The following is a 26,026-nucleotide window of genomic DNA, read 5'->3' as shown; positions in this document are numbered from 1 at the left end:
GGGTCAAGCTATTCTCCAAAGCACCTGAGGACAGGACGAGAAGCAATGGGGAGAAAACTAATCAAGGAGGGACGCAACCTAGAACTAAGGAGGAATTTCCTGACAGTGAGAACAATTTATCACTGGAACAATTTGCCTTCAGAAGTTGTAAACGCTCCAACACTGGAGGGGTTTAAGAAGAGACTGGACAACCATTTGTCTGAAATGAATATCAGCAGACAAGCCTAGACCGACTGATAGTTTACTTCTCAGTGCAGCAGACTCCTTTCTCAAGTTTCTGTTTCAATTCTCGGCACAGACTCAGATCTGTTTAAGCTCCCATTGGCTGACCTTGTTCCCATGTCTCTCCCAGTCATGAATATTTTAACAACAACTATAGTGATTTGCTTAACCACCATGGCAAAAAGGTGGTAATGGCTGGCTGGGGAATTTTAGGAGTAGAGATCCTCACGCTTTTGAATTGAACTGAAGTCCACACATCTTCATTTGCCGACATGCTAACTGGGGAATTCTGGGAATTGAAGTCCACATATCTTCATTTGCCGCCATGCTAACTGGGGGATACTGGGGGATTCTGGGAATTGAAGTCCACACCTCTTCAAAAATTCCCAAGGTTGAGAAATACCGCAAGAAACTTTGAAGCATACCTGATCTTTGAAATCAGCTCATGCTATTGTGAGGCTGGGTAGAGAAAGAACAAAGGGGCAGCCAAGGGGCCTATTAAGCATTTCAGAGTGGGGGAGGGAGAAATGGCCAAGGCGGGGGGGTGGGTAGGTGGGTTGCGCAAGATGTCAGGCACTGGTTTGTGAGCGGTCCTGTCCCCTGTCATTATGAGCAATGGCCATGCATTAAGGTATTAGAACATGACAGCTATAATTCTAACCAATTCCTGCTGGCTGGCCCAGCCTCGCACGATTTATAGAAGCACTTTGCAGAGCAGAAAATTAACAAGCCATGCGCTCCGAGAACAAGGCAGGCAGGCGTGCTCTCTCTCCCCCATACCCCCACCCAGGCATGTATACACACACACATACACACAGAGGGAAGGACGGAGAGAGAGAGAGAGAGAGACGCAAGCACGTTTTATCCAAAGTCTGATTTGTAGATTGGCATGCACAAAAAAACCCATCATCTTTTATCCAAATCCTGTTTTGCAAAACTCCCCTGGATTGGAGATATGGAACCCAGTGGTGGTATTCAGCCAGTTTGGACCAGTTCGGGCGAACCGGTAGTTGCGACCTGCAGGTAGGGTGCGCACGCTCACCCACCCCATTGCTATGCCGTCCTATTTAGCCACGTATTCTAAGCCGCGTGTACGGACGCAAGCCATGCGCGCGAGCAAAGGGTATGCGTGGAAGGCGCGTGCACATGCTCACATTTTCGGTGTGTGGCAAACCGGTGATAAAATTATGGGAAAACCCACCTCTGGTGGGACCTCCCCCCCTCTCTCCTTAAGGCACCCTCCTTCCCTCCCATGGGATTCTGCCCCAAAGAAAGGCCAGGTGTGCATTTTTCTGGATGTCTGGGACATGCAAATGTGTTAGAACGTGTGTGTGTGTTTGTTGGAGGGGGGGGGCTCCGTGTGTAGAGCAGAACAGAGCTAGAAGGGCCCTTGGAGATCTTCTAGTCCAACCCCCTGCTCAAGCAGGAGATCTTATACCGTTCTAGATATTTGGCTGTACAGTCTCTTCTTAAAAGCCTCCAGTGATGGAGGACCCACAACTTCACACTTAGGAATTCCACATGGCTTCTCCGCTTGATTGGTTTCCACCCATTGCTTCTTCTCCTGCCTTCAGGAACTATAGCGAATAGGTTGACCTCCCTCGTTTATGGCAGCCCCTCGAATATTTTGAAGACTGCTATCATGTCACCCCTAGTTCTTCTTTTCTCTAAACTAGCCGTACCCAATTCCTGCAACCGTTCTTCATATTCTTTTGTCTCCAGGCCTTGAATCATCATAGTTGTTTATTATTTTACAATTGACTAAACTGTTTATGATTGATTAAAATTGGGATGCTGGGCAACTGACTCCTATTTGGAGGAAAATAGAACAGAGCTGAGAGGCACCTTGGAGGTTTTCTAGTTCTAGTTTGTACTCCTGCTCAAGCAGGAGGCCCTATGCCAGTGATGGTGAACCGGTATGGTGCAACAGGGCCCGGCGTCTACCACATGAATGCATGCAGCACGCATCCTTACCTCCTGCGACCCTCCGCGACACCTCTGCGACACTCCAGCTGGTCGGTGGAGCGTTGCGCAGGCGCCGTACGCTCCATGCGCATGTGTGGAAACACCAAAGAGCTCAAATACCAGTAAGGAGCACGGGCCGGTGGGCCATCCGGAGCACTGTACTGGAACGGTACTCGGTGCTTCTGGCAAGCCCCAGTACGACTGTACCAGGACGTACCGGTTGTAACCCACCACTGTAGAGAACCTATGGCACGTGTGCGAGAAGTGGCCCACAGAGCCATCTCTATGGGCATGCGCACCATCGCCATCTGCTCTTCCGGGTTCCATCATGCAAATGTACACTGGACAACTGGGCCGGTGTGCATGTGTGCGACAGCCATCTGCTCTTCTGGGTTCCAGTGTGCACATGTGCCAGCACTTAGTCTTTACACAAAGACCAGCTGGGTGGCATGCATGCACGGGACGGAACCCAGAAGGGCAGATGGCGGCAGCGCACATACATATTGGCTGCTCTCTTCCGGGTTCTGGCGCTCTGGCACGTCGTACAATGAGGGCAAATCTATTTAACAAACGGCTCACCCAGCCACAGGAATTTTGGGTTCAATTGTGACCGTTCAGTTAAAGGCTACCTCTACTTGTATTAGGTTGGGTGCCTAATAAAAGGATGCAACTGAATTGACCTGACTATCACAACGCAAAGCTACACAATTGACCTGACTATCACAACGCAAAGCTACACTGACTGGTGATGAAAGCAATCAATCATCATCCTCATTTAATGACCCCATAATCCCTTGCGAGGTGGAGTCTGGGCAACTGAATGGAGCTAGCAGAGTGTTTCCTGGCCAGATGCCCTTCCTGTCACCAATGCGGAGTTTTAATCAGCAGATATGTGCCCAGAGAGAGAAATATCTGCCTCTACCTAGGATCGAACTCACAGCCTCCCGATTGTGAGGTGAGAGCTCCATCTCTAGGCCGACACACCACTCTGATGAAAGCAAGCCATGTCTGTCCCCAATTCCCAACTCATCCACAATGCCCATTTCAGGAAAAGTCTGCAAATTCTCCACATGCTTCCTCTGTCTTAAATCTTTCTCTTCAGTGTTTCCTAACCGTCACCATTTTAAGACGTGTGGATTTTGTCAGGGAATTGCAGCAGTGAGAGACGCTGATAAAATCGTATTTTTTTAAGTAAATACATATATTTTATGTCAATATATACAGCGAACTATTTGGTGAGGCAAACAGGAGCACCATGAGGTAAATCACAGAGCACAAAAGAAAAAAGGCGGGAAAAAAGGGAAACTCCCACTCTACACCCTCAGCAACCAATCACAGCGCAGATTGCCTCACGCGGGAGCCAGCCCTCTCCAATCAATCAACCACAACTGTGTGTTCTGGCTCACTTGCACAATCCTTCATAATTCCAGCTACTAAATTTAAATATCCTCACACAACAGTTTGGGTTGTGTTAAGATATTTGTTTAGGGGTTTCTTGAACAACAGTGGATGTATATGGGTAGTCCTTGACTAGACTCAGTCAAGGTTAATGGTCAGGGAAATTGCACAGGTGTCCAAATGAAGTCAGAGATGCTGACACAAACATATGATTATATATAAATAAATATATTTAACATCTGTATTTACAGCAGACAAGATAGTCAGGCACACAGGAGCATCATGAGGTAAATCGTAAACAGCATACAGAGCACACATAAGAAAAAAGGCGGGAAAAAAGGGAAACTCCCCCTCCGCACCCACAGCAACCAATCACAGCGCAGACTGCCTCACGCAGGGGCCAGCTGCCTCCAATCAATCAACCACAACTGTGTTCTTGGCTCACTTGCACAATCCTCCACTATTCCAGCTACTAAATTTAAATGTTTTAACAGATTTCGACTCCCAGAATACCCCAGCCACCATGCGGTATTCTGGGAGTTGAAGTCCACATATCATAAAATGGGTAAATTTGGGAAATGCTGATCTAAGACCAGAAAACTCCTTCACCCAACCTCTGAATTTCAGAGTCGATTCCAACACTGGAAAACCTCTGAACTCAGGCTGATAAAAGGCAGGCGGATTAGAACTGGATTATTCATTTGCGTGAGGCAATTGAAGGACGCAGCATGGGGCATTTTATACCCAGAGACCTGATTTAATGGAACTCAGGCTAAGCAATTGGATTTCCAAAGGAAACAAGAGTGGCTGTTTTCAGGCCGAAAGGGAAGGGAGGCAACAGAGAGGGATAAGCGGGAAAGGAGCAGCATGGGGCAAGGATCAATTTCAGGGAGCCGAATGGAGGATCCTATCTTTTGATCTGAAAAGAAGGAAGGAAGGAAGGAAGGAACAAGAAGGGAGGGAGGGAAAAAGAGAGAAAGAGAAAGAAACAAAGGAAGGAATGAAGGAAGGAAAAGGGAGGGAGGGAAAGAGAGAAAAAGAAGGAGGAAAAATGGGAGGGAGGGAGAGAAAGAAAGAAGGGAGGGAGGCAAGGACAGGAAAAAGACAGTAGGGAAAGAAGTGAGGGAAAGAGAGGGGGGGAAGGGAGGGGATGAAAGAAAGAAAGGGGAGAGAGAAAAAGAAAAAAAAGAAAGAAAAGGAGGGGGATGAAAGAAAGAAGGGGAAGTGAGAGAAAAAGGAAAGAAGGGAGGGAGGGAGAGAAAAAATAAAGAAAGAGGGAGGGAAAGAAGGAAAGAAAAAGGAAGGAGGTAGTGAAAGAGAAAAAGAGAAATGAGAGAGAGAAAGAAAGAAAGAAAGAAACAAAGGGGGAGGGAAAGTGAGAGAAAAGAAAAGAAGGGAGAGAAAGAAAGAAAGAAAGAAAGAAAGAAAGAAAGAAAGAAAGGAGGGAAAGTGAGAAAAAAGTTAAGAAGGGAGGGAAGGAGAAAGAAAGGGAGGGAAGGAAGGAAGAAGTGGCGGGAGGGGGAAAGAGAGAAAAAGAAAGGAGGAAAAAAGGGAGGGAGGGAGAGAAAGAAAGAGGGAGGGAGGCAAGGAAGGAAAAAATAGGGAAAGAGGGAGGGAAAGAGAGGGGGGAGGGAGGGATGAAAGAAAGAAAGGGGAGAGAAAAAAGAAAGAAAAAGAAAGAAAAGGAGGGGGATGAAAGAAAGAAGGGGAAGTGAGAGAAAAAGGAAAGAAGGGAGGGAGGGAGAGAAAAAATAAAGAAAGAGGGAGGGAAAGAAGGAAAGAAAAAGGAAGGAGGGAGGGAAAGAGAAAAAGAGAAATGAGAGAGAGAAAAAGAAAGAAAGAAAGAAACAAAGGGGGAGGGAAAGTGAGAGAAAAGAAAAGAAGGGAGAGAAAGAAAGAAAGAAAGAAAGAAAGAAAGAAAGAAAGGAGGGAAAGTGAGAAAAAAGTTAAGAAGGGAGGGAAGGAGAAAGAAAGGGAGGGAAGGAAGGAAGAAGGGAGGGAGGGAAAGAGAGAAAAAGAAAGGAGGAAAAAAGGGAGGGAGGGAGAGAAAGAAAGAGGGAGGGAGGCAAGGAAGGAAAAAACAGGGAAAGAGGGAGGGAAAGAGAGGGGGGGAGGGAGGGATGAAAGAAAGAAAGGGGAGAGAAAAAAGAAAGAAAAAGAAAGAAAAGGAGGGGGATGAAAGAAAGGAGGGGAAGTGAGAGAAAAAGGAAAGAAGGGAGGGAGGGAGAGAAAAAATAAAGAAAGAGGGAGGGAAAGAAGGAAAGAAAAAGGAAGGAGGGAGGGAAAGAGAAAAAGAGAAATGAGAGAGAGAAAAAGAAAGAAAGAAAGAAACAAAGGGGGAGGGAAAGTGAGAGAAAAGAAAAGAAGGGAGAGAAAGAAAGAAAGAAAGAAAGGAGGGAAAGTGAGAAAAAAGTTAAGAAGGGAGGGAAGGAGAAAGAAAGGGAAGGAAGAAAGAAGGGAGGGAAGGAGAGAGAAAGAAAGGGAAGGAAGGAAGGAAGGAAAAAGGGAGGGAAGGAGAGAAAGAAAGAAAGGGACGGAAGGAAGTTTTCTCAACCTCAGCAACTTTAAGAAACGTGGAAGCGCATGCTGGATGGGGAATTCTGGGAGTTGAAGTCCACCACACTTAAAAATTGCTGAGCCTGAGAAACCTTGATTAGAGGATCTCTTCCTCACACAGGATTGCTGTGCGTGTAGGATAGGTGCGCCCCCTGGTGGGCGATCCACCACCAACCTGTCGCAGGTGCAGCTCAGGAGAACCGCCAACAAATTGTAGACAACGTAGGTGAAAATCACAGCCATGATGGTGCCCCGAGGAATGGAATAGCTGGGCCGCTTGAGATCGCCTGGAACGAGAGGAGACTCTGGTCAAGAAGCATCCCAACGAACAGGAGGGGACCTCCACCTTCCCTGCTACCCATCCTCCCCTGCCAGCCTGGGTGGATTCCCACGCACCTGACATGTTTGACCCCGCCATGATCCCCGTGCAACCGTTGAACATGACGGCAAAGACGGTGCTGAAGCTCATCAGCCGGCCGGTTGTGTAGTCGACACTATAGTCCGCTGCGAAAGGACAGTGCAAAGCAGAATTGTCAGCATGACGGGTTGACACAACAAGGATGGAAAAAAAAAAGCAGGGTGGCCTCCCTAAAAAAACAATTCTTCCTCATTTAATGACCGCGGAGCTGTTCCGTCAGGTGTAGAGGACACCCACCCACCCACCCACCCACCCACCCCGCAGGACGATCCCTCGACTCTATAATTTGTCACCCCAAATTTAATTTTGCACAGTCGGTTGTTACATATGCAGGTAGTCCTCGACTTCCGACCGCATCTGAGCCCAACACATCCGATGCTAAGTGAGACGCTGCTTGTGAGTTTTGCCCCCTTTCTTGCGAAGTGAATCCCTGCAGTTGTTAAGTTAGTAACGCAGTTGTTAAGTGAATCTGGCCTCCCCATTGATTTTGCTTGTCAGGAGGTCGCAAGAGGCAATCACACGACCCCCCCCGGGGATACTGCGACCGTCGTAAATATGAACCCGATGCCAAGGCTCTGAATTTTGATCGTGTGACCGCGGGGAATGGTGCAGCGGTCGTAAGTATGAAAAGGGCCGTAAGCCACTTTTTTCAGGGCCGCCGTAACTTTCAAAGGCGACTAAACGAACGGCTGTGCGGGAAGTCCTCAACTTACAACCATTCTTTTCGGGGCCTTTGCACAACACTGCGTTCAAGTCAAGGCCAACGGATCCAGGAAAGTCCCCCCCCCCCCCAAACTCACCGTGCAGATTATCTAGGAGGGTGCTGAGTTTGAATCCAGTGAAGGACGCATTGGAGAGTTCGGTGCGGTTGCCGTCCCTGATGGCGGGAAGCCCCACAACCCGGACGCCCACGATGAAGAAGCTGATGCAGACGGTGCCCAGCACCACCATGACGATGAGGAAGATGAGGAAGGTGGCCTTAGCGTAGATGCCAGCACCCACAAGGCAGACCAGGAGGCACAGGAAGAGGAGAACCGTGGCGTATAAGAGGTCAAACCAGTAACCGCGGGGCAGGACCTGTGTGGCTGTCCCAATGGTTCCCTCTGCATAAAAGTTGGGAAAATGGTGTTAGAATAGAATAGAACTGGAAGGGACCTTGGAGGTCTTCTAGTCCAGCCCCCTGCTCAAGCAGGACACCCTTCATGTATCCTGGAGGAGATCAACCCTGACTGCTCCTTAGAAGGCCGGATCCTGAAGAGGAAACTCAAAGACTTTGGCCACCTAAGGAGAAGGAAGGACTCCCTGGAGAAGAGCCTCATGCTGGGAACGATGGAGGGCAGAAGAAGAAGGAGGGGACGGCAGAGAAGGAGGGGGCTGGATGGAGTCACCAAAGCTGTCTGTCTGTCTGTCTGTCTGTCTGTCTCTCTCTCTATCTATCTATCTATCTACAGTATCTCTCTATTTACAGTATCTCTCTCTCTCTCTTTCTCTCTCTCTCTCTTTCTCTCTCTCTCTCTCTATCATCTATCATCTTCTAAAACCCAAATACTTCGCCACCTAAGGAGAAGGAAGGACTCCCTGGAGAAGAGCCTCATGCTGGGAACGATGGAGGGCAAAAGAAGAAGAAGGGGACGGCAGAGAAGGAGGTGGCTGGATGGAGTCACCAAAGCTCTCTCTCTCTCTTTCTCTATCTATCTATCTATCTATCTATCTATCTATCTATCTATCTATCTATCTATCTATCTATCTATCATCTCTCTATCTACAGTATCTCTCTATTTACAGTATCTCTCTCTCTCTCTCACTCTCTCTCTTTCTCTCTCTCTCTCTCTCTATCATCTATCTATCTATCATCTTCTAAAACCCAAATACTTCGCCACCTAAGGAGAAAGAAGGACTCCCTGGAGAAGAGTCTCATGCTGGGAACAATGGAGGGCAAAAGAAGAAGAAGGGGACGGCAGAGAAGGAGGTGGCTGGATGGAGTCACCGAAGCAGTCGGTGTGAGCTTCAATGGACTCTGGGAGATGATAGAGGACAAGAAGGCCTGGAGGAACGTTGTCCATGGGGTCACGATGGGTTGGACAAGACTTCGCAACTATCAACAACAATAATAATATCCCTGTCAATCCTATACCATTTCAGATAAGTGGCTCTCCCTTCTTAAAAACCTCCAGGGCTGAAGCACCCACAACTTTTGGAGGCAAGCTGTTCCACTGATTACCTAATTGTCCTCACTGTTAGGAAGTTTCTACTTAAGAGCTGAGGTGGCGCAGTGGTTAAATGCAGCACTGCAGGCTACTTCAGCTGACTGCAGTTCTGCAGTTCGGCTGTTCAAATCTCACCAGCTCAAGGTTGACTCAGCCTTCCATCCTTCCGAGGTGGGTAAAATGAGGACCCGGATTGTTCTTGGGGGGGCGATATGCTGACTCTGTAAACCGCTTAGAGAGGGCTGAAAGCCCTATGAAGCGGTATATAAGTCTAACTATTGCTATTGCTATAACTGCAGATTGCTTCTTTCCTTGATTAGTTTCCATCATTCCTTGTTCCGCCCTCTAGTGTTTTGGAGAATAGGTTGAACCCCCTCTTCTTTGGGGCAGCCCCTCAAATACTGGAATAGGGTATATGTTCCCCCTAGTCCTTCTTTTCTTTAGACTAGCCAGGCCCAATTCCTGCAACCATTCTTCATATGTTTTAGTCTTCAGGCCTTTAATCCCCTTAGTTGCTCTTCTCCATTAGATTTCACAGAGGCAGACACACAAACACACACAGAGTCACTGTTGCCTCCTTCACTGCCTCTCACAAAAACCCACAATTCCCTTGCAAGACTCAGAAACAAATAGAGCAATGTGTTTTTCACAACTGGTGACGTTAAGAAGTGTGGATTTCAACTCCCAGAATTCCCTAGCCAGCAAAGCCTGTCTTAATAGCAATAGTAGCAATAGCAGTTAGACTTATATACCGCTTCATAGGGCTTTCAGCCCTCTCTAAGCGGTTTACAGAGTCAGCATGTCGCCCCCAACAATCCGGGTCCTCATTTCACCCACCTCGGAAGGATGGAAGGCTGAGTCAACCTTTGAGCCGGTGAGATTTGAACCGCCGAACTGCAGATAACAGTCAGCTGAAGTGGCCTGCAGTACTGCACCCTAACCACTGCGCCACCTCGGCTTAAGTTTATGGCTGTCCCATTTTATACTAAACCAAATGAAGATGGAGTCATTTTGGGTTTCAATTTCTTGCTTCTTCTTTTGGCCTCTGGACCAAGGTATCTCAGCCAACTCTACCATGACTGGCTGAGGAATTCTGGGAGTTTGAAGCAGCCTCTTAAAGCAGCCAATCTTAGGTAAAAGGTAAAGGTTCCCCTCGCACATATGTGCTAGTCGTTCTCGACTCTAGGGGGCGGTGCTCATCTCCGTTTCAAAGCCGAAGAGCCAGCGCTGTCCGAAGACATCCCTGGGGTCATGCGGCCGGCATGACTCAACGCCGAAGGCACATTGGAACGCTGTTCCCTTCCCACCAAAGGTGGTTCCTGTCTTTCTACTTGCATTTTTTACGTGCTTTCATGCTTACTGCTAGGGTAGCAGAAGCTGGGACAAGTCACGGGAGCTCACTCCGTTACGCGGCGCTCGGGGTTCGAACCGCCGAACTGCCAACCTTTCCGAGCGACAAACTCAGCGTCTTAGCCACTGAGCCATCGCGTCCCTAGCCAATTTTAAAAACACTAAAATAAAGGCTTAAGCATCGTAGACGTATTATCCTTAAACACCGGCATTGGAATACAGGGAGCATCTTCTAATGCCCTGTGTACCATCCTGCTTTGTGGGGGGAAAATGCTTTGGGAGGATTGAAAGACACAGATTTGGTGAGGTGGGGGGGGGGGGGGGAAGAGATTATCCACTCTTGTTTTTAAATACATACTTGGGTTTTTAAAAAAAAGAGGGCAGCCATTGGCAGAGGCAGATCATCAAGAGGAAAAATAACAGAGAAGTTGCATATCTTTGACCCTTCTGCATTCTCTGCTCACTAGCCTTCATGTGTGCCTCTTACACTTATTCCCCCCACCACCACACACACATGCACGTACATAGATACGTACAAACACAGAAACATGGGAAGGAAAGCTGGTTATTGATGTTGAAGCCTGCTCCCCCCACCCCCATGTTGGCCAGTTTAAATGAACCTGTTCCCTATTACAGCTTACAAGGAGGCTGAAAAGAGATTTATTTCACTAAACCCTGGAATATTATTCAACCTCCTTTACTACAAAACCTGCTTGTATCTGATAGCTTTTCACGCTGGCTCTACTGTTCTCTTGGAAGCAGCCTGGAGCCACCCAGGCAGCAGGCTGCATGTCAATTACCAAGGAAAATAAAAAATTAAACGGCGGTGCAGGGGACTTCCCCCTATCCTCACCCTCGTTTGCATTTTCCATTATCCATTTGTAAGTAAAAAGCTCCTTGGCTTTGCACACTGGATGGAAGTCCCACCATTTGCTGGCAATTCCCCAGACCATGTTTTACAGGAATAAAGGAGGCCAGCCTTGCCAGGAGAAAATACAATACAATAGCAGAGTTGGAAGGGACCTTGGAGGTCTTCTAGTCCAACCCCCTGGCTAGGCAGCCTTGCATTCTCAATTGCAACCTTATCCACTTCTTTATTTTGCTTTTGTCTCTGTTACCTTTTTTTGTTGGGGGGGGCGACATGCTATTAAAACGTATTTTCCGACGAACGCAGTGCATGTAAAGAAAACTTTACATGTCAAAGGGTTCCGGATGTCCTAATTAAATCATGAGCCTCAAGCCAAGCTTCAAAAGAAGTCCAGTTATTTATTAGGGGCAACATGTCAGCACGCGCCAGCTCTGACACCATGGAATTTACGGCCCAATTATGACCCCGTTTCCTTCTCTCTCCCTCTCGAGAGCAAGCCAGAAATGCTTTACGAGTTGATACTACACTTCGAATGTCCTAGGCCTGGGATGGCTAACCTATGACACGCGTGCCAGAGGTGGCACGCAGAGCCATCTCTGTGGGCACACGCACCATCCCCAGCTGCTCTTCTGGTTTCCGCTGGACTTTGTGGGCGCTGGAGCATTGGAAAACGACCAGAAAATGGCCAGAAAACAGGCCATTTTAAAGGCCATTTCTGGACCATTTCCCAGGCCATTTTCAGGCTGGTTTTGGGGTCATTTTCAGGCTGGGTTTTGGGTCATTTTCAGGCTGGTTTTCGGACGTATGGATGTTCTCTTTGGCCTGAAAAACATGGGTGTTTTTTGCCTGGAAAATGGCCTACAAACAACTCAAAAACGGCCTGAAAATGGCCTCCAAAACACGCCAAAAACAGGCATGCGGCTTTTGGGTTTCTGGCGAGCATGGATGTTCCAGTTTAGGCACTCGGTGCCAAGAAGTTTCGCCATCACTGTTGTAGGCTGTCAGAATAACACAGTTCGAAGGGAACTTGGAGGTCTATTAGCCCAACACCTGCTGAAGGAGAAGGTAAAAAGGAGACCCTTTAGATTTTACGCCATTAGCCTTAGTCAATTTTAGGGAGTGGGGTTCACATCCATTTGAAAGCCACTGAGCCAGGCTGTCCAAAGACATTTCCAAGATCAGGTGGCCAGCATGATGTCGCAGAGCTCTGTTGCATTTCCGCCGAAGTGGTACCTATTTATCTTCTCGCATTCGCATGCTTCTGAACTGCTCGGCCGGCAGGAGCTGGGGCGAGGACGGGAACTCACCCCATCGCTTGGCACACAGGTCTCGAGCCTGGGCTGATGGCTTTCCAGTCGACAAGACCAGTGTCTTAACCAGTGAGCCACCAGAATGCCCCCCAAAAAGAGAAGACCCTACACTATTTTAGACAAATAGCTGTGTAATTTCTTTAAAACCTCCAGCGTTAAGAGCACCCACAATTTCTGGAGGCAAGTCGTTCCACTGATAAATTGTTCTGTCAGGAGATTTTTCTTTAGTTTCAGGTTGCTTCTCTCCTTAATTAGTTTCCAGCCATTGCTTCTTGCCCTGCTTTGGACAACGGGCTGACCTACCCTCTTCTTGGCGGCAGCCCCTCAAATATTGAAGATTGCGATTTAGTCCTTCTCTCCATTAGACTAGACAAGTTCTCCAAACGTGTCAACTTTTAAGACTTGTGGACTTCAACTCCCAGAATTCCTCAGCCAACCTTTAAGACTTGTGGACTTCAACTCCCAGAATTCCTCAGACAGCCTTTAAGACTTGTGGACTTCAACTCCCAGAATTCCCCAGTCAGCCTTTAAGACTTGTGGACTTCAACTCCCAGAATTCCCCAGTCAGGCTTTAAGACTTGTAGACTTCAACTCCCAGAATTCCTCAGACAGCCTTTAAGACTTGTGGACTTCAACTCCCAGAATTCCCCAGTCAGCCTTTAAGACTTGTGGACTTCAACTCCCAGAATTCCCCAGTCAGGCTTTAAGACTTGTAGACTTCAACTCCCAGAATTCCTCAGACAGCCTTTAAGACTTGTAGACTTCAACTCCCAGAATTCCTCAGACAGCCTTTAAGACTTGTGGACTTCAACTCCCAGAATTCCCCAGTCAGCCTTTAAGACTTGTGGACTTCAATTCCCAGAATTCCTCAGCCAGCCTTTAAGACTTGTAGACTTCAACTCCCAGAATTCCTCAGACAGCCTTTAAGACTTGTGGACTTCAACTCCCAGAATTCTTCAACCTTTAAGACTTGTGGACTTCAACTCCCAGAATTCCTCAGACAGCCTTTAAGACTTGTGGACTTCAACTCCCAGAATTCCTCAACCTTTAAGACTTGTGGACTTCAACTCCCAGAATTCCTCAGGCAGCCTTTAAGACTTGTGGACTTCAACTCCCAGAATTCCTCAGACAGCCTTTAAGACTTGTGGACTTCAACTCCCAGAATTCCCCAGTCAGCCTTTAAGACTTGTGGACTTCAACTCCCAGAATTCCCCAGTCAGGCTTTAAGACTTGTAGACTTCAACTCCCAGAATTCCTCAGACAGCCTTTAAGACTTGTGGACTTCAACTCCCAGAATTCCCCAGTCAGCCTTTAAGACTTGTGGACTTCAATTCCCAGAATTCCTCAGCCAGCCTTTAAGACTTGTAGACCTCAACTCCCAGAATTCCTCAGACAGCCTTTAAGACTTGTGGATTTCAACTCCCAGAATTCCTCAGACAGCCTTTAAGACTTGTAGACCTCAACTCCCAGAATTCCCCAGTCAGGCTTTAAGACTTGTAGACTTCAACTCCCAGAATTCCTCAGACAGCCTTTAAGACTTGTGGACTTCAACTCCCAGAATTCCCCAGTCAGCCTTTAAGACTTGTGGACTTCAATTCCCAGAATTCCTCAGCCAGCCTTTAAGACTTGTAGACCTCAACTCCCAGAATTCCTCAGACAGCCTTTAAGACTTGTGGATTTCAACTCCCAGAATTCCTCAGACAGCCTTTAAGACTTGTGAACTTCAACTCCCAGAATTCCTCAGGCAGCCTTTAAGACTTGTGTCCTTCAACTCCCAGAATTCCTCAGACAGCCTTTAAGACTTGTGTCCTTCAACTCCCAGAATTCCTCAGCAAGCCTTTAATTCTCAGAGTTGAAGTCCACCAGTCTTAAAAGTTGAGACCCTTGGAGACCCCTGATCTAGACATACCCACTAGTCGTGCCTCTTTCTTTTAATGTTCTTACAAATCTCTCAATTTTGGGAATTTGGAAGGTAGCCATGTTCATTTGTGGTGGCCAACAGTTTGAGGGATTCTGGTGGTACCTTTTCAAGGAACAAATTCGATGAAAAGGCAGAAGTTCTCATAAATTTCACAGGGTTGGTTTTTTTCCTAAAAAAAACACGTGTCTGATGAAAACGGTGGGCGCCACTGAAAACATGGACCTTTGCATCAAATGTGCTCATCAGGAAACAGGGAAAGGGCTGCCTCGGCTGAGCCTATCTCACCTGCCGGACTGCCAAAGTCATCCACCACAGCCTCCACCAGGCCCAAGATGTAGAGGGCACTGCCACAGACATTGGCAAAGAAGAACATGAGGCCAATGCTTCCGCCGAATTCGGGGCCCAACGCCCGGCTGATCATGTCTGCGCCAAGCGGGTCAAGGACCAAAGGATGTTCCTGCCTTGGGGAGACCAGGAAGGGGAGTCCCCCATCCCCACCAGATCAGAGTTCCAACCTTTTTAGGGGGAAACAATGGAGAACTGGCCTTGGGAAGAACATGGCATTGCCACAAGGAGTGAAGTGTTAAGTGGGACTTTAAGAAGAGATTACAGGCAGTCCTCAGCTTACGGCCACAACTGAGCTCCAAAATTTTGTTGCTAAGTGAGATGCTCGTTAGTTTTTCCCCTTCCTTCCTTCCTTCCTTCCTTCCTTCCTTCCTTCCTTCCTTCCTTCCTTCCATTCCTTCCCTCTTCATTCTCCTCCCTTTTCTTTTCCCTTCCCTCTTCATTCTCCTTTCTCCTTCCTTCCTTCTCTTCTTTTCTCTTCCCTCTTCATTCTCCTTATTTCCTTCCTTCCTTTTCTTCTTTCCCCTTTCCCCTTCCCTCTTCATTCTCCTTTCTCCTTCCTTCCTTCCTTCTCTTCTTTCCCCTTCTTTTCACTCTTTCTCCATCCTTCCTTTTCTTCTTTCCCCTTTCCCCTTCCCTCTTCATTCTACTTTCTCCTTCCTTCCTTCTCTTCTTTTCCCTTCCCTCTTCATTCTCCTTCTTTCCTTCCTTCCTTCTTTCCCCTTTCTCCTTCCCTCTTCATTCTTTCTCCTTCCTTCCTTCCTTCTCTTCTTTCCCCTTCTCTCTTCACTCTCCTTTCTCCTTCCTTCCTTTTATTCTTTTCCCTTCCCTCTTCATTCTTTCTCCTTCCTTCCTTCCTTCTCTTCTCTTCCCTCTTCATTCTCCTTCTTTCCTTCCTTCCTTTTCTTCTTTCCCCTTTCCCCTTCCCTCTTCATTCTTTCTCCTTCCTTCCTCCCTTCCTTCCTTCTCTTCTTTCCCCTTCTCTCTTCACTCCTTTCCCCTTCCTTCCTTCTCTTCTTTTCCCTTCCCTCTTCATTCTCCTTCCTTCCTTTTCTTCTTTTCCCTTCCTCTTCATTCTCCTTTCCCCTTCCTTCCCCTCTTCCCTTCTTTTTCCTTCCTTGCTCTCTTCCCATCTTCCCTTCTTTTTCTTTGCCTTTCCTCTTTCTATTCCCTGTCCCTTCTTGCAGGCTCAAATGCAAAAAGGGGAAACAGTTCTCCTTTTGTTTTGTTTTTAGTGAGTTTTGCTAGCCCTCTGCTAGCAAAAATGGAGCTTGGGGGTGGGGGGGTGGGAAAGGCGTGCGCGACACCCACCCACCCGGCTCTGTTTTCGGCCACGCAGAGCCCTGCCGAGCTCCATTTCACTGGCAAGAGGCACCACGGGAGCCAGTCCTTCGCCGTTTTCAGGGCGGTCCAGATCTAAGCACCCTGCGGGCCAGATGAATAGAATGTAGGATAGATTATAGAATAACAGAGATGGAAGGGACCTCGGAGGTCTTCTAGTCCAACCCAGAGGTGGATTTCTGCTGGTGCGCCTTTTTTTAGGATCCACCCACTCACCCGGACGCTTCTGCGCAGGCACGGAAGCGTTTCGAGTGCGCGCACAAGCGATAGTTAAATAAATCAAAACCCACCACTGGTCCAACCCCCTTCAGCCCGCGGGCCTTGAGCCCGACACCTCTAAATCCATTTTCCTCCATTTCAGGATCTGGCAGGCCCCGTGTGTGGAGGTGCTAAGCTTGGGAGAAGTTGATCTCAAGGAATGAGTGGCTTGAACAGTTTAGGACTTTGCACAGAAAGGATACAGTAGGCACCTCCGGCATCCAGAGCCCCGTTGGTAGAGATGGCGCACACCGACAGGACCGTCATTCCGATGATGAAATAGGCCACCAGAAACATCACCAGCGACTGGTACAATCCCGCCTGACCCACCACGAAACCTGCGATAGGAGAAGGCAAAAATAAAATTTAAAAAATAGCACGGCGTTTTTTTATCTTAACTTTGCTTTCCCTTTCTCTGAGTTTCCCCCAATTTCTCCTACCGGTCCTTCTCGTCATACAATCACAACGGAGACCCAGATTTCTGTTGCTAAGTGAAAAGGCTGTTACATGAGTTTTTTCCCCCATTTTACCACCTTTCCTGCCCCCCCGGTTGTTAAGTGAATCCCTGCAGCCGTTACAAGAGGAAGACGGTTGCGGCGTAAATCTTGCTTCCCCGGTGACTTTGCTTGCCAGAAGGTAACAAAAGGGACGCTGCAACCGTCATAAATATGAGTCAGTTGCCAAGCATTTGAATTTTTGGTCACGGGACCATAGGAATACTGCAACAGTCATAAGTGTGAAAATCAGTACGGTAAAAACTCACTTTTTTCCGTACCGTTGTAACTTCGAAGGGTCACTATACAAACTGTTGTAAGTCAAGGATTAAAGGTAAAGGTTCCCCTCGCACATATGTGCCAGTCGTTCCCGACTCTAGGGGACGGTGTTCATCTCTGTTTCAAAGCCGAAGAGCCAGCGCTGTCCGAAGACGTCTCCGTGGTCATGTGGCCGGCATGACTCAACGCCAAAGGCGCACGGAACGCTGTTCCCTTCCCACTAAATGTGGTTTCTGTTTTTCTACCTGCATTTTTTACGTGCTTCTGAACTGCTAGGTTGGCAGAAGCTGGGACAAGTCACGGGAGCTCTCTCCGTTACACGGCGCTAGGGATTCGAACCGCCGAACTGCCGACCTTTCTGATCGACAAGCTCAGCGTCTCAGCCCCCGAGCCACCACGTCCCTGGAGATCAAGGATTACCTGTAGGATTAACACTGGTGTCGCCCCACCTTCCAAATCAGGCAGGTAGAAATAAGTGGATTTTTAATCACGAATGATTATTTATTTATGATTATATTTTCTGCCTGGAAAGCCTCTTTTACAATTCATCTCCTTTTTTTCGAAAGAAGTGAGATCCTTTCCAAATTTCCCCTGATATTTCGGTATCTATTTTTTATTCCTATGATAAAAGTTTAACTTCCTGTGATGGGTTTTACGGCTTCTAGGTGGGCTATTTATTGGACTTTTTGCAGTCCGATTTTCAGGACCCTCCAAAGTGGGCAATGACTGGGGAGCAGGGATTTTTAATTATAAATTACCAAGAAGTAAAAAGGAGACAGAACGGCTGGGAGATAATTTATGTGTGGAATTTGACTTTGGAGACCAGCTAAGCTAGAGACGGTAGAGAAGGTCAACTCAAACCTGAAGGTTTTTTTTATTAGGAATAATGTCTGCGAAACACAAAAAAGAAATCCAGTATTTAATACTACGTATAATTATGGCAGCAAGGATTGCCTTTGCCCAGAAATGGAAAAACAAATTAATTCCAAGCAAAGATGAAATAATAAGAAAGGTTATGGATTGTGCCGAAATGGACAAACTAACTAAAGAAATCCAGGGAAAAGAAGAATCAGAATTCTACCAGATATGGGATAAATGGTATAGGTGGATGGAGGAAAGAAACAAGAATCAATGAAGGAATATAACAAAACTCAAAAAAATAATAGTTAAGAGTAAAATAAGAGGGTTAAGAATGGTGAAATCTGAATGAAATACAATAGAAGGGGAAATAATATAAGGTGAGTGGTATCGATTGATAATTGCTATTAGAAAGAACAGAAAGCTCCTGTTCATATTGTATTGTGTAAATGTGGTGTACGTCTAAGTTTTATGTGTTTGTATTTTATATGTTTGTTAATAAAAATATATTTTTTTAAAAAGAGGAGGTCAACTCAAGTTGTGTTGCCAACAATTGGAGGAGTTTTGAATTTTTTTTAAATCACTAAGACCCTTTACAAGTTTTCACAGGAATGGATATAAGTTACTCCTCGACTTATCGACCCCAATTGAGCCCAAAATTTCTGTTGCTAAGCAAGACAGTTGTTAAGTGAGTTGTGCCCAATTTTATGACCTTTCTTGCCTCGGTTATTACGTGAATCAGTGCAGTTGTTAAGTTAGGAACACGGTGCTTCAGTGAATCCGGCTTCCCCATTGACTTTGCTTGTCAGACTGTCGCAAAAGGGGATCACGTCATAAATATGAGCCAAGTGTCAAGTGTCTGGATTTTGATTCCTCAGTGGAACAGCTTCCCTCCAGAAGTTGTGAATGCTCCAACAGAGGAAGTTTTGAAGAAGAGACTGGAAAACCACGTGTCTGAAATGCTATACTGTTTCCTCCCTGAGCAGGGGCTGGACTAGAAGACCTCTAAGATCCCTTCCAACTCTCTTATTATGTTCTAAACACATGACCCGGAGGGGAGGGGGGTGTTACTGCAATGGTTATAAGTGTGAAAAACTGTTACAAGTCACTTTTTTCAGTGTGGTGGTTAACTTCAAATGGTCAGTAAAAGAATGGCTGTAAGTTGAGGACTACAGTAAGCCATCTTCTCCATATGATCGCTACATCAAAGATGGTTCAAGTGGATCGAAAAATCCCATATTTCTCAAAGCAAGCCATGATTTAAGCTGCCAGTTGCTCCTTGGCTGAGATATTCCTATTGCAGGAAGGCTATCTTAGGGTCAGTAAGGCGTGAACAGTGACCACGCAGTGAATAAATGGCATAAAATAGAACAACATAGAATAATAATAAGAGATGGCCCTTATTGTCTGTCTGTCTGTCTGTCTGTCTGTCTGTCTGTCTATCATAGGATATTAGCATCACCCCCTAGAAAAAAATGAAATATCCTGGGAAATATTGAAAAGGCAGAATATTATATTTATATTATATAATGCCGGCAGCTGGGCCACAACCATGAGCGTACGCCCAGAGCGGCCACTGCCGGAAGTCTCGGTTTGGAAGCCGCAGAAAAAGCCATGTGGTGGCGGTGGCTCTGCGGAGAGAGTTGGGCCAGGGCATTGTGAGGCTGGGAGGCGCGCGAGCGAGAGCGGAACAGCCGCTCGCGCAACCCCCCCTCTCCAGCCATGCAGAGCGCTATTCACTGCCATTTCGAAGGCGCCAAGCCGTGGGAGCCGGGCAATGGCGAAGAGGCGCTCACGAGGCTTGGCGATACCCCTAGGTCAGTGAATGGCGCTGTGTCCGGCTGGAAAGGGGGTTTGCCGGGTGGCTGCTCGTGAGTGTGGTTGCTTCATGGCTGTTGTGTTGCGCTGCTGCGACAGTGCAACACAGCCATTTGCCCATGAGGCTGTGCCCGGCTCTTTGGGAGCCCGTTCACAAGAGAGCAGCCTCCCGGCAACCCCAAAACAATAAGCCCTCCCCTCATAATAAGGCCCAAGCCATATTTTGTGTGTAAAAAGAAAATAAGACCCTGTCTTATTTTCAGGGAAACAAGGTAGCAAAAGACACAGAGCTCACTACATTGCACAATCCCCTGCAGCATTTCAGAAACTTATAAAGCTCCATCCACTCATTCAACCCTTTGGTCAGCTTTCCCAGAACCACGTCCTGTCGGTGGTTCTGCTCACCAACAAACTTCCTTTCTTAAGCAGCCTCCATTTTATTCCCGGCTTCAAATTGGACCTGGATTTTTCTTCCTACAATTGCTTCAAACGGCCGCTAATCGACAGACATTAAGTGAGAACTACGTGTGCTGTAGCAGGAGAAGAAGCCGAAGAGCAACTAGACGAGGTGCTCAGAGGACAAGAAACCGGAGAAAGAATAAACTGGGAAAATGGATGAAGAGAAAGGGGGGGGGGGAGGCGTTAGAAGAAAACATTACATTACAGGCTTTAGAATCCCTTAATCTTCACACCCAATAAAAGACTCAAATCCACAAATCTCCTCCGTCTGCAGCAGGGCTGCAATTAAATGGCATTATTATGTAATAACTGTCCAGTTCAAACCGTGTTTACATTTACAGGGAATGGATGGCTCACCGCCTCCTCCAATCTCCAGAAATGATGAACTCCGATAAATAAATAAAAAGGGGGGGTGGGATCTGCAAATCGCCCTCAATCTATGCTAAAGACTCTAAACATTTGCACAGCTAGGGGGGAAACCCCCAGAGTTGTTGTTGTTGGAGGAGGTGGTCTCTCTGGAGTCAACAGAACTGGGCTCCACAGGAAAGTCTGTCTGTCTGTCTGTCTCTCTGTGTGTGTCTCCGTCTCTCTCTCTGTCAATGTCTGTCTCTATCTCTCTCTATTACTCTGTGTCTCTCTGTCTCCCTGTGTCTGTCTCTCTGTCTCTCTCTATCTGTGTGTGTGTGTCTCTCTCTCTGTCTCTGTCTCTCTCTGTGTCTGTGTTTCTGTCTCTATCTGTGTGTGTGTCTGTCTGGCTCTCTCTGTATGTCTGTCTCTCTGTATGTATGTCTCTCTGTCTCTCTCTGTCTCTCTGTCTGTGTGGGTGTCTCTGTCTCTCTGTCTCTTCTGTGTGTCTCTGTGTCTCTCTGTTCTCTATCTCTATCTCTCTTTCCCTCTCTCTCTGTCAATCTCTCTGTGTGTGTCTCTGTCTCTCTCTATGTCAATGTCTCTCTCTGTCTATCTCTCTATTGCTCTGTGTCTCTCTCTGTGTGTATCTATGTCTCTATCTGTCTCCCCGTGTCTGTCTCTCTCTCTCTATCTCTGTTTGTGTGTGTGTGTCTGTCTCTGTCTCTCTCTGTATGTCTGTCTCTCTGTCTCTATCTCTGTCTCTCTGTCTCTATCTGTCGCTCTCTTTTTCTGTGTGGGTGTCTCTGTCTCTCTGTCTCTTCTGTGTGTCTCTTGTGTCTCTCTGTTCTCTATCTCTCTCTATTCCTCTGTCCCTCTCTCTCTGTCAATCTCTCTGTGTGTGTCTGTCTCTCTCTATGTCAATGTCTATCTCTCTATCTCTCTCTATTGCTCTGTGTGTCTCTCTCTGTGTATCTATGTCTCTATCTGTCTCTCTGTGTATGTCTCTCTGTCTCTATCTGTGTGTGTCTCTCTCTCGGTCTCTGTCTCTCTGTATGTCTGTCTGTCTGTATCTCTCTGTGTATGTCTGTCTCTCTGTCCCGCTCTGTGTCTCTGTGTCTGTGTCTCTCTGTCTCTCTCTGTGTGTGTCTGTCTCTCTTGGTCTCTGTCTCTCTCTGTATGTCTGTCTGTCTCTATCTCTCTCTGTATGTCTGTCTTTCTGTCTCTATCTCTCTGTCAATCTCTCTGAGTCTGTGTGTGTCTCTGTCTCTCTCTATGTCTATGTCTATCTCTCTATCTCTCTCTATTGCTCTGTGTGTCTCTCTCTGTGTATCTCTGTCTCTATCTGTCTCTCTGTGTCTGTCTCTCTCTATCTCTCTCTGTGTGTCTCTGTATCTGTCTCTCTGTCTCTCTCTGTATGTCTGTCTCTCTGTCTCTCTCTCTCTCTCTGTCTCTTTCTCTCTGTCTGTCTCTGTGTCTGTGTGGGTCTCTGTCTCTCTGTATCTGTCTCTCTCTATCTCTCTGTATCTCTATCTGTGTGTGTGTGTGTCTTCTGTGTGTTTCTCTGTTCTCTATCTCTCTCTGCCTCTCTCTCTGTGTGTCTCTGTATCTCTTGCCTCTCTCCCACCCCCTGTTTCACACACCCCTCTCTCTTTACACTCTGTTGTTAAATAACTACCCAGAAAATTGTAAAGGATCCCCCTTGCTGTTAAGGAGATTAGCTTTAACAAAAGTTAAGCAAAGCAGACAAAGGAGAGCCTTTGTTTGTCGCAGGCTCTGATTCTAAACAAGGCCAGGATTTGGGGGCGTGGGGGGGGGAATGGGCTTTAGATAAGCAGAAGGTTCCTGCTGCTTCACCTCACATCCTCCTCACCCCCACCCCACCCCCAGCAAAATCCAGGCCCGCCTAAAATTTCACAACTGCTTCCCCCACAGCACAATCAGCTGCGGTTTGTTAAAAGGCAAAGGGAGGGGTAATAGCTATCTGGTTTGCTTCCCAACCAGCAAGCTTTGGTTGCAAAAATAATGATCATCCTGTAAACAGAGAGACAGTTTAGAAGAGCGGAATAACCGTGTTGGGAGGGGTTTGGGAGGTCTTCTAGTCCAACCCCTGCTCAAGCAGGAAGCAAGATGCTATTTCAGACAAATGATTGTCCAATCTCTCCTTAAAAACTCCCAGGGTTGAGAGCATTTATAATTTCCGGAGCAGTGGTGGGTTGCAGGCGGTACGTACCGGTACGGGCCTACCGGAGCCTGCCCAGAGCATCGGCTACCGTTCCGGTACAGCGCTCCGGAGGGCCCACCCGCCTGAGCTCCTTACCTGTCCTTTAAAGCCGGGGTCTCCAACCTTGGCCACTTGAAGACTTGTGGACTTCAACTCCCAGAATTCCTCAGCCTGAGGAATTCTGGGAGTTGAAGTCCACTAGTCTTCAAGTGACTAAGGTTGGAGACCCCGGCTTTAAAGCCTTCAGCGCTTCCACTCACAAGCATAGCTCATACAGTGAGTGCAGACTCACTCTTAATAGCCCCCACCTTCCTTGCCAGCCCTCAGCAGATGTCAGCACTTAAGGGATAAAGAGATAGATAGCTCTATTCATAAGCAAATTCCCCTGAGCAAAGGTAGGGTTAACCTTCAGCCACAATAGGAATTGCCCAACAAGCCCCTTCATTGCATTAACCTCCAAACCTCAACCAAACTTGAATCGGACAAACATGACCCCTCATGGCACCATGGGGGTTTGACAACAGCCAATAGAATACATGTTCTTGCACAGGAACAGGAAGCTCAAGTGCAAAGCCCAAGAGAAGGTATAAAACCCCCTCACTCTCAACTCCATGTGGTCAGCTGTTCCAGAACCACAAACCCATAGAATGGAATGGAATGGAATAGAATAGATATTGGAGAATAGAATAGGAATAAAATAACAGAGTTGGAAGGTACCTTGGAGGTCTTCTAGTCCAACCCCCTGCCTAGTCAGGAAACCCTACACCACTTCAGACAAATGGCTGTTCAATCTCTTCTTAAAGACTTTCAGTGTTGGGGCATTCACAACTTCTGGAGGCAACTTCTGTTCCATTGTTTAATTGTTCTAACTGTCAGGAAATTTCTGCTCAGTTCTAAGTTGCTTCTCTCCTTGATTAGTTTCCACCCATTGCTTCCTGTTCTGCCCTCAGGTGACTTGGAGAATAGCTTGACTCCCTCTTCTTTGTGGCAACCCCTGAGATATTGGAAGACTGCTATTCATGTCTCCCCTGGTCCTTCTTTTCATTAAACTAGACATACCAAGTTCCTGCAACCGTTCCTCATATGTTTTAGCCTCCAGTCCCCTAATCCTCTTTGTTGCTCTTCTCTGCACTCTTTCCAGAGTCTCCACATCTTTTCTACATCGTGGCGACCAAAACTGAATGCCGTATTCCAAGTGTGGCCTTACCAAGGCCTTATAAAGTGGTATCAACACTTCACGTGATCCAGGGACGTGCAGTCAGGGGAGGCAGGGCTTCACAAGTGTCATGAGGAAAAGAAAAGAAAATTAAATTAAAAGGAAAAAGGCTAAGGTAGTTGCTGCCAGAATGACTCTGCTTAGTGCTAACTGCAGGGGGAGGCGAGAGAACCACGTGCCTCCTTTGCATAAGGAATTTTTCGCCTTTTAACCCTTGCTCAGAGTTAAGCAAGGGTTAAAAGGTGAAAAATTCCTTATGCAAAGGAGGCACGTGGTTCTCTGCCTCCTGGTCTGGGAGCAGCAGGTCTTGCCTAAGTTGCCTTTTTTTTTTTTACATTTTCATCAGGGCGGACAAGAGGAGAGTTGAAATGATCCTCTGACACAGCTGGAAAAGGTGGGCACGAGGGAGGGGGCAGGAATTCAAAATTCCAATCATCCATCCCCTATAATATGCAGCTATAAAGTGATATTTGATGTTTGACCGAGTATATAAGAGTAGTAATATGGGACATCATTTTGAAATGGTCAGTTTCCTATAGAAAATTATAGTTATTCTTGAACACTTCCCAAAATTCACTGCAACATGTATGTATTATTGGGTTTACCAGTTGAAACAGAAATAGTTCCCTGAAGAATATTTAAAGTGGCAAAAAGAAGCTGACTTCTTCAAATGAGGTGCACAGACGAGGCTGGAGCGAGAGCCGCGGAGGTGAAAGGCGAAGAGGGGTGGGGGTGTTCCAAGAGGCCCCCTCTCCCTTTTGCACTCCGCAAGCCAAGCCCGCAGTGGCAAGAGGCTCAGCTCCGCTTCTATCGCCGCCCCCCCCCCACTCTGCTCCAGAGAAGCCGGCCGCGGGTGAGTCTCCGCAGCCCCGGTTCCGTCTCCAAGCAGCCCCGGGAGGAAACGGGCCAGCCCCGCTTCCCTCCCCGGATTTTCCGGGAACGGAGGACCCGCATTCCGCTCCCCCTTCCAAGCCCCGAGTGGCTAGCCTTTCGCCTCCGCGGCTCTCGCTCCAGCCTTGTCTGGGCTCTTCCTCGGCGGGCCTGCCGGAGCTCTGGAAAAAAGTGGTGGGAGCCGAGGCTGGCCACTCGGGGCTTTGAAGGGGAGCGGAATGTGGGTCCTACACTTTCGTAAAGTCCGGGGGGGGGGAAGCGGGGCTGGCCCGTTTCCTCCCGGGGCTGCTTAGAGATGGAACCGGGACTGCAGACACTCGCCCGTGGCCGGCTTCTCTGGAGCAGGGGGGGGGGGGGGCGATAGAAGTGGAGCTGAGCCTCTTGCCGCTGCGGGCCTGGCTTGCGGAGTGCAAAAAGGGGAGGGGGCCTCTTGGAACACCCCCCCCCAATCCCTCTTCGTCTTTCGCCTCTGCAGCTCTTGCTCCAGCCTAGGCAGGAACTGGCGCTCTTCTGCTGTGGGCGGGACGTACTCCTGGTGGCCTGCGGCTCTGGCGCCTGCAAGGTGGAAGTGTTTGCCCTGCGGGGGGGGGGAGCCAAAAAAAAGCGCCCCACCACTTCTGTCTGACATAGAGGCTCCCCGCGCCCCGCAGCTGGGTCAGACATAGCTGCGGGGCGCGGGACGTCTCTATTTCGGACATAGCTGCTGCGGGGGGGGGGGGGGGTGGGCAAAAGCTGCTTTCTTTCTTTTTGCCTCACCAGCCATAAGCTTCACCGCATGTCACTAACGTGATCTTGATCCTATCCCTCTGTTGATGCAGCCTAGAACTGTGTTGGCTTTTTTGGCAGCTGCTGCCCACGGCTGTCTCTTATTTAAATGGTTCTCCACTAGGACTCCAAGATCCCCCTCCCAGTTACATACTAAACCATTCACCATTAAACCCTCTTTCCAATCAGCCGCCATGTTTCCAGTGTCTTTCTCAATGGGGAAGCCAGATCCTTCTTAACTGCCGTGCTGCTAACTGTGATTTGCTTAACAGCTGCAGCAAGAAGGGTTGGAAAATGGGGCAAAACTCGCTTAACAACCGTCTCTTGTTTAGGAACGGGAATTTTCGGTTCAATTGCAGTTGTAAGTCGAGGACTACCTATACCGGCTTCTGCCTACCAGGATGTGATTAAGAGGAGGAGGAGGAGCTCACCTGTGCGTGAACTTTACTCCTTGGATACTCCACCCCAATCGCTTGGGAGTAATCGGGGAGCCTCCCTTGCTCATACCTGAGCTACCC

The 26,026-nt window shown here is 47.7% G+C and overlaps 1 protein-coding gene across 1 annotated transcript in view; it reads right to left on the bottom strand.

Annotated features, from left to right (window-relative positions):
* LOC116513742 (solute carrier family 12 member 9-like) overlaps positions 1-26,026 on the bottom strand; it is a 97,879-nt gene that overhangs the window by 51,030 nt on the left and 20,823 nt on the right. Inside the window, exons 2-6 of the mRNA XM_032224924.1 lie at positions 16,363-16,497; positions 14,501-14,638; positions 7,360-7,662; positions 6,538-6,645; positions 6,317-6,428 (exon numbers count right to left, since the gene is read on the bottom strand). Of these exons, the coding sequence (XP_032080815.1) occupies positions 6,317-6,428; positions 6,538-6,645; positions 7,360-7,662; positions 14,501-14,638; positions 16,363-16,497 (796 nt within the window). The remainder of the gene's footprint in view (positions 1-6,316; positions 6,429-6,537; positions 6,646-7,359; positions 7,663-14,500; positions 14,639-16,362; positions 16,498-26,026) is intronic.

Source organism: Thamnophis elegans, chromosome 10 (genome assembly GCF_009769535.1).
Source record: "Thamnophis elegans isolate rThaEle1 chromosome 10, rThaEle1.pri, whole genome shotgun sequence".
Lineage (NCBI taxonomy): Eukaryota > Metazoa > Chordata > Lepidosauria > Squamata > Colubridae > Thamnophis > Thamnophis elegans.
Note: the sequence above shows the minus strand (reverse complement) of the source record. Positions and strands in the feature narration are given on the sequence as shown.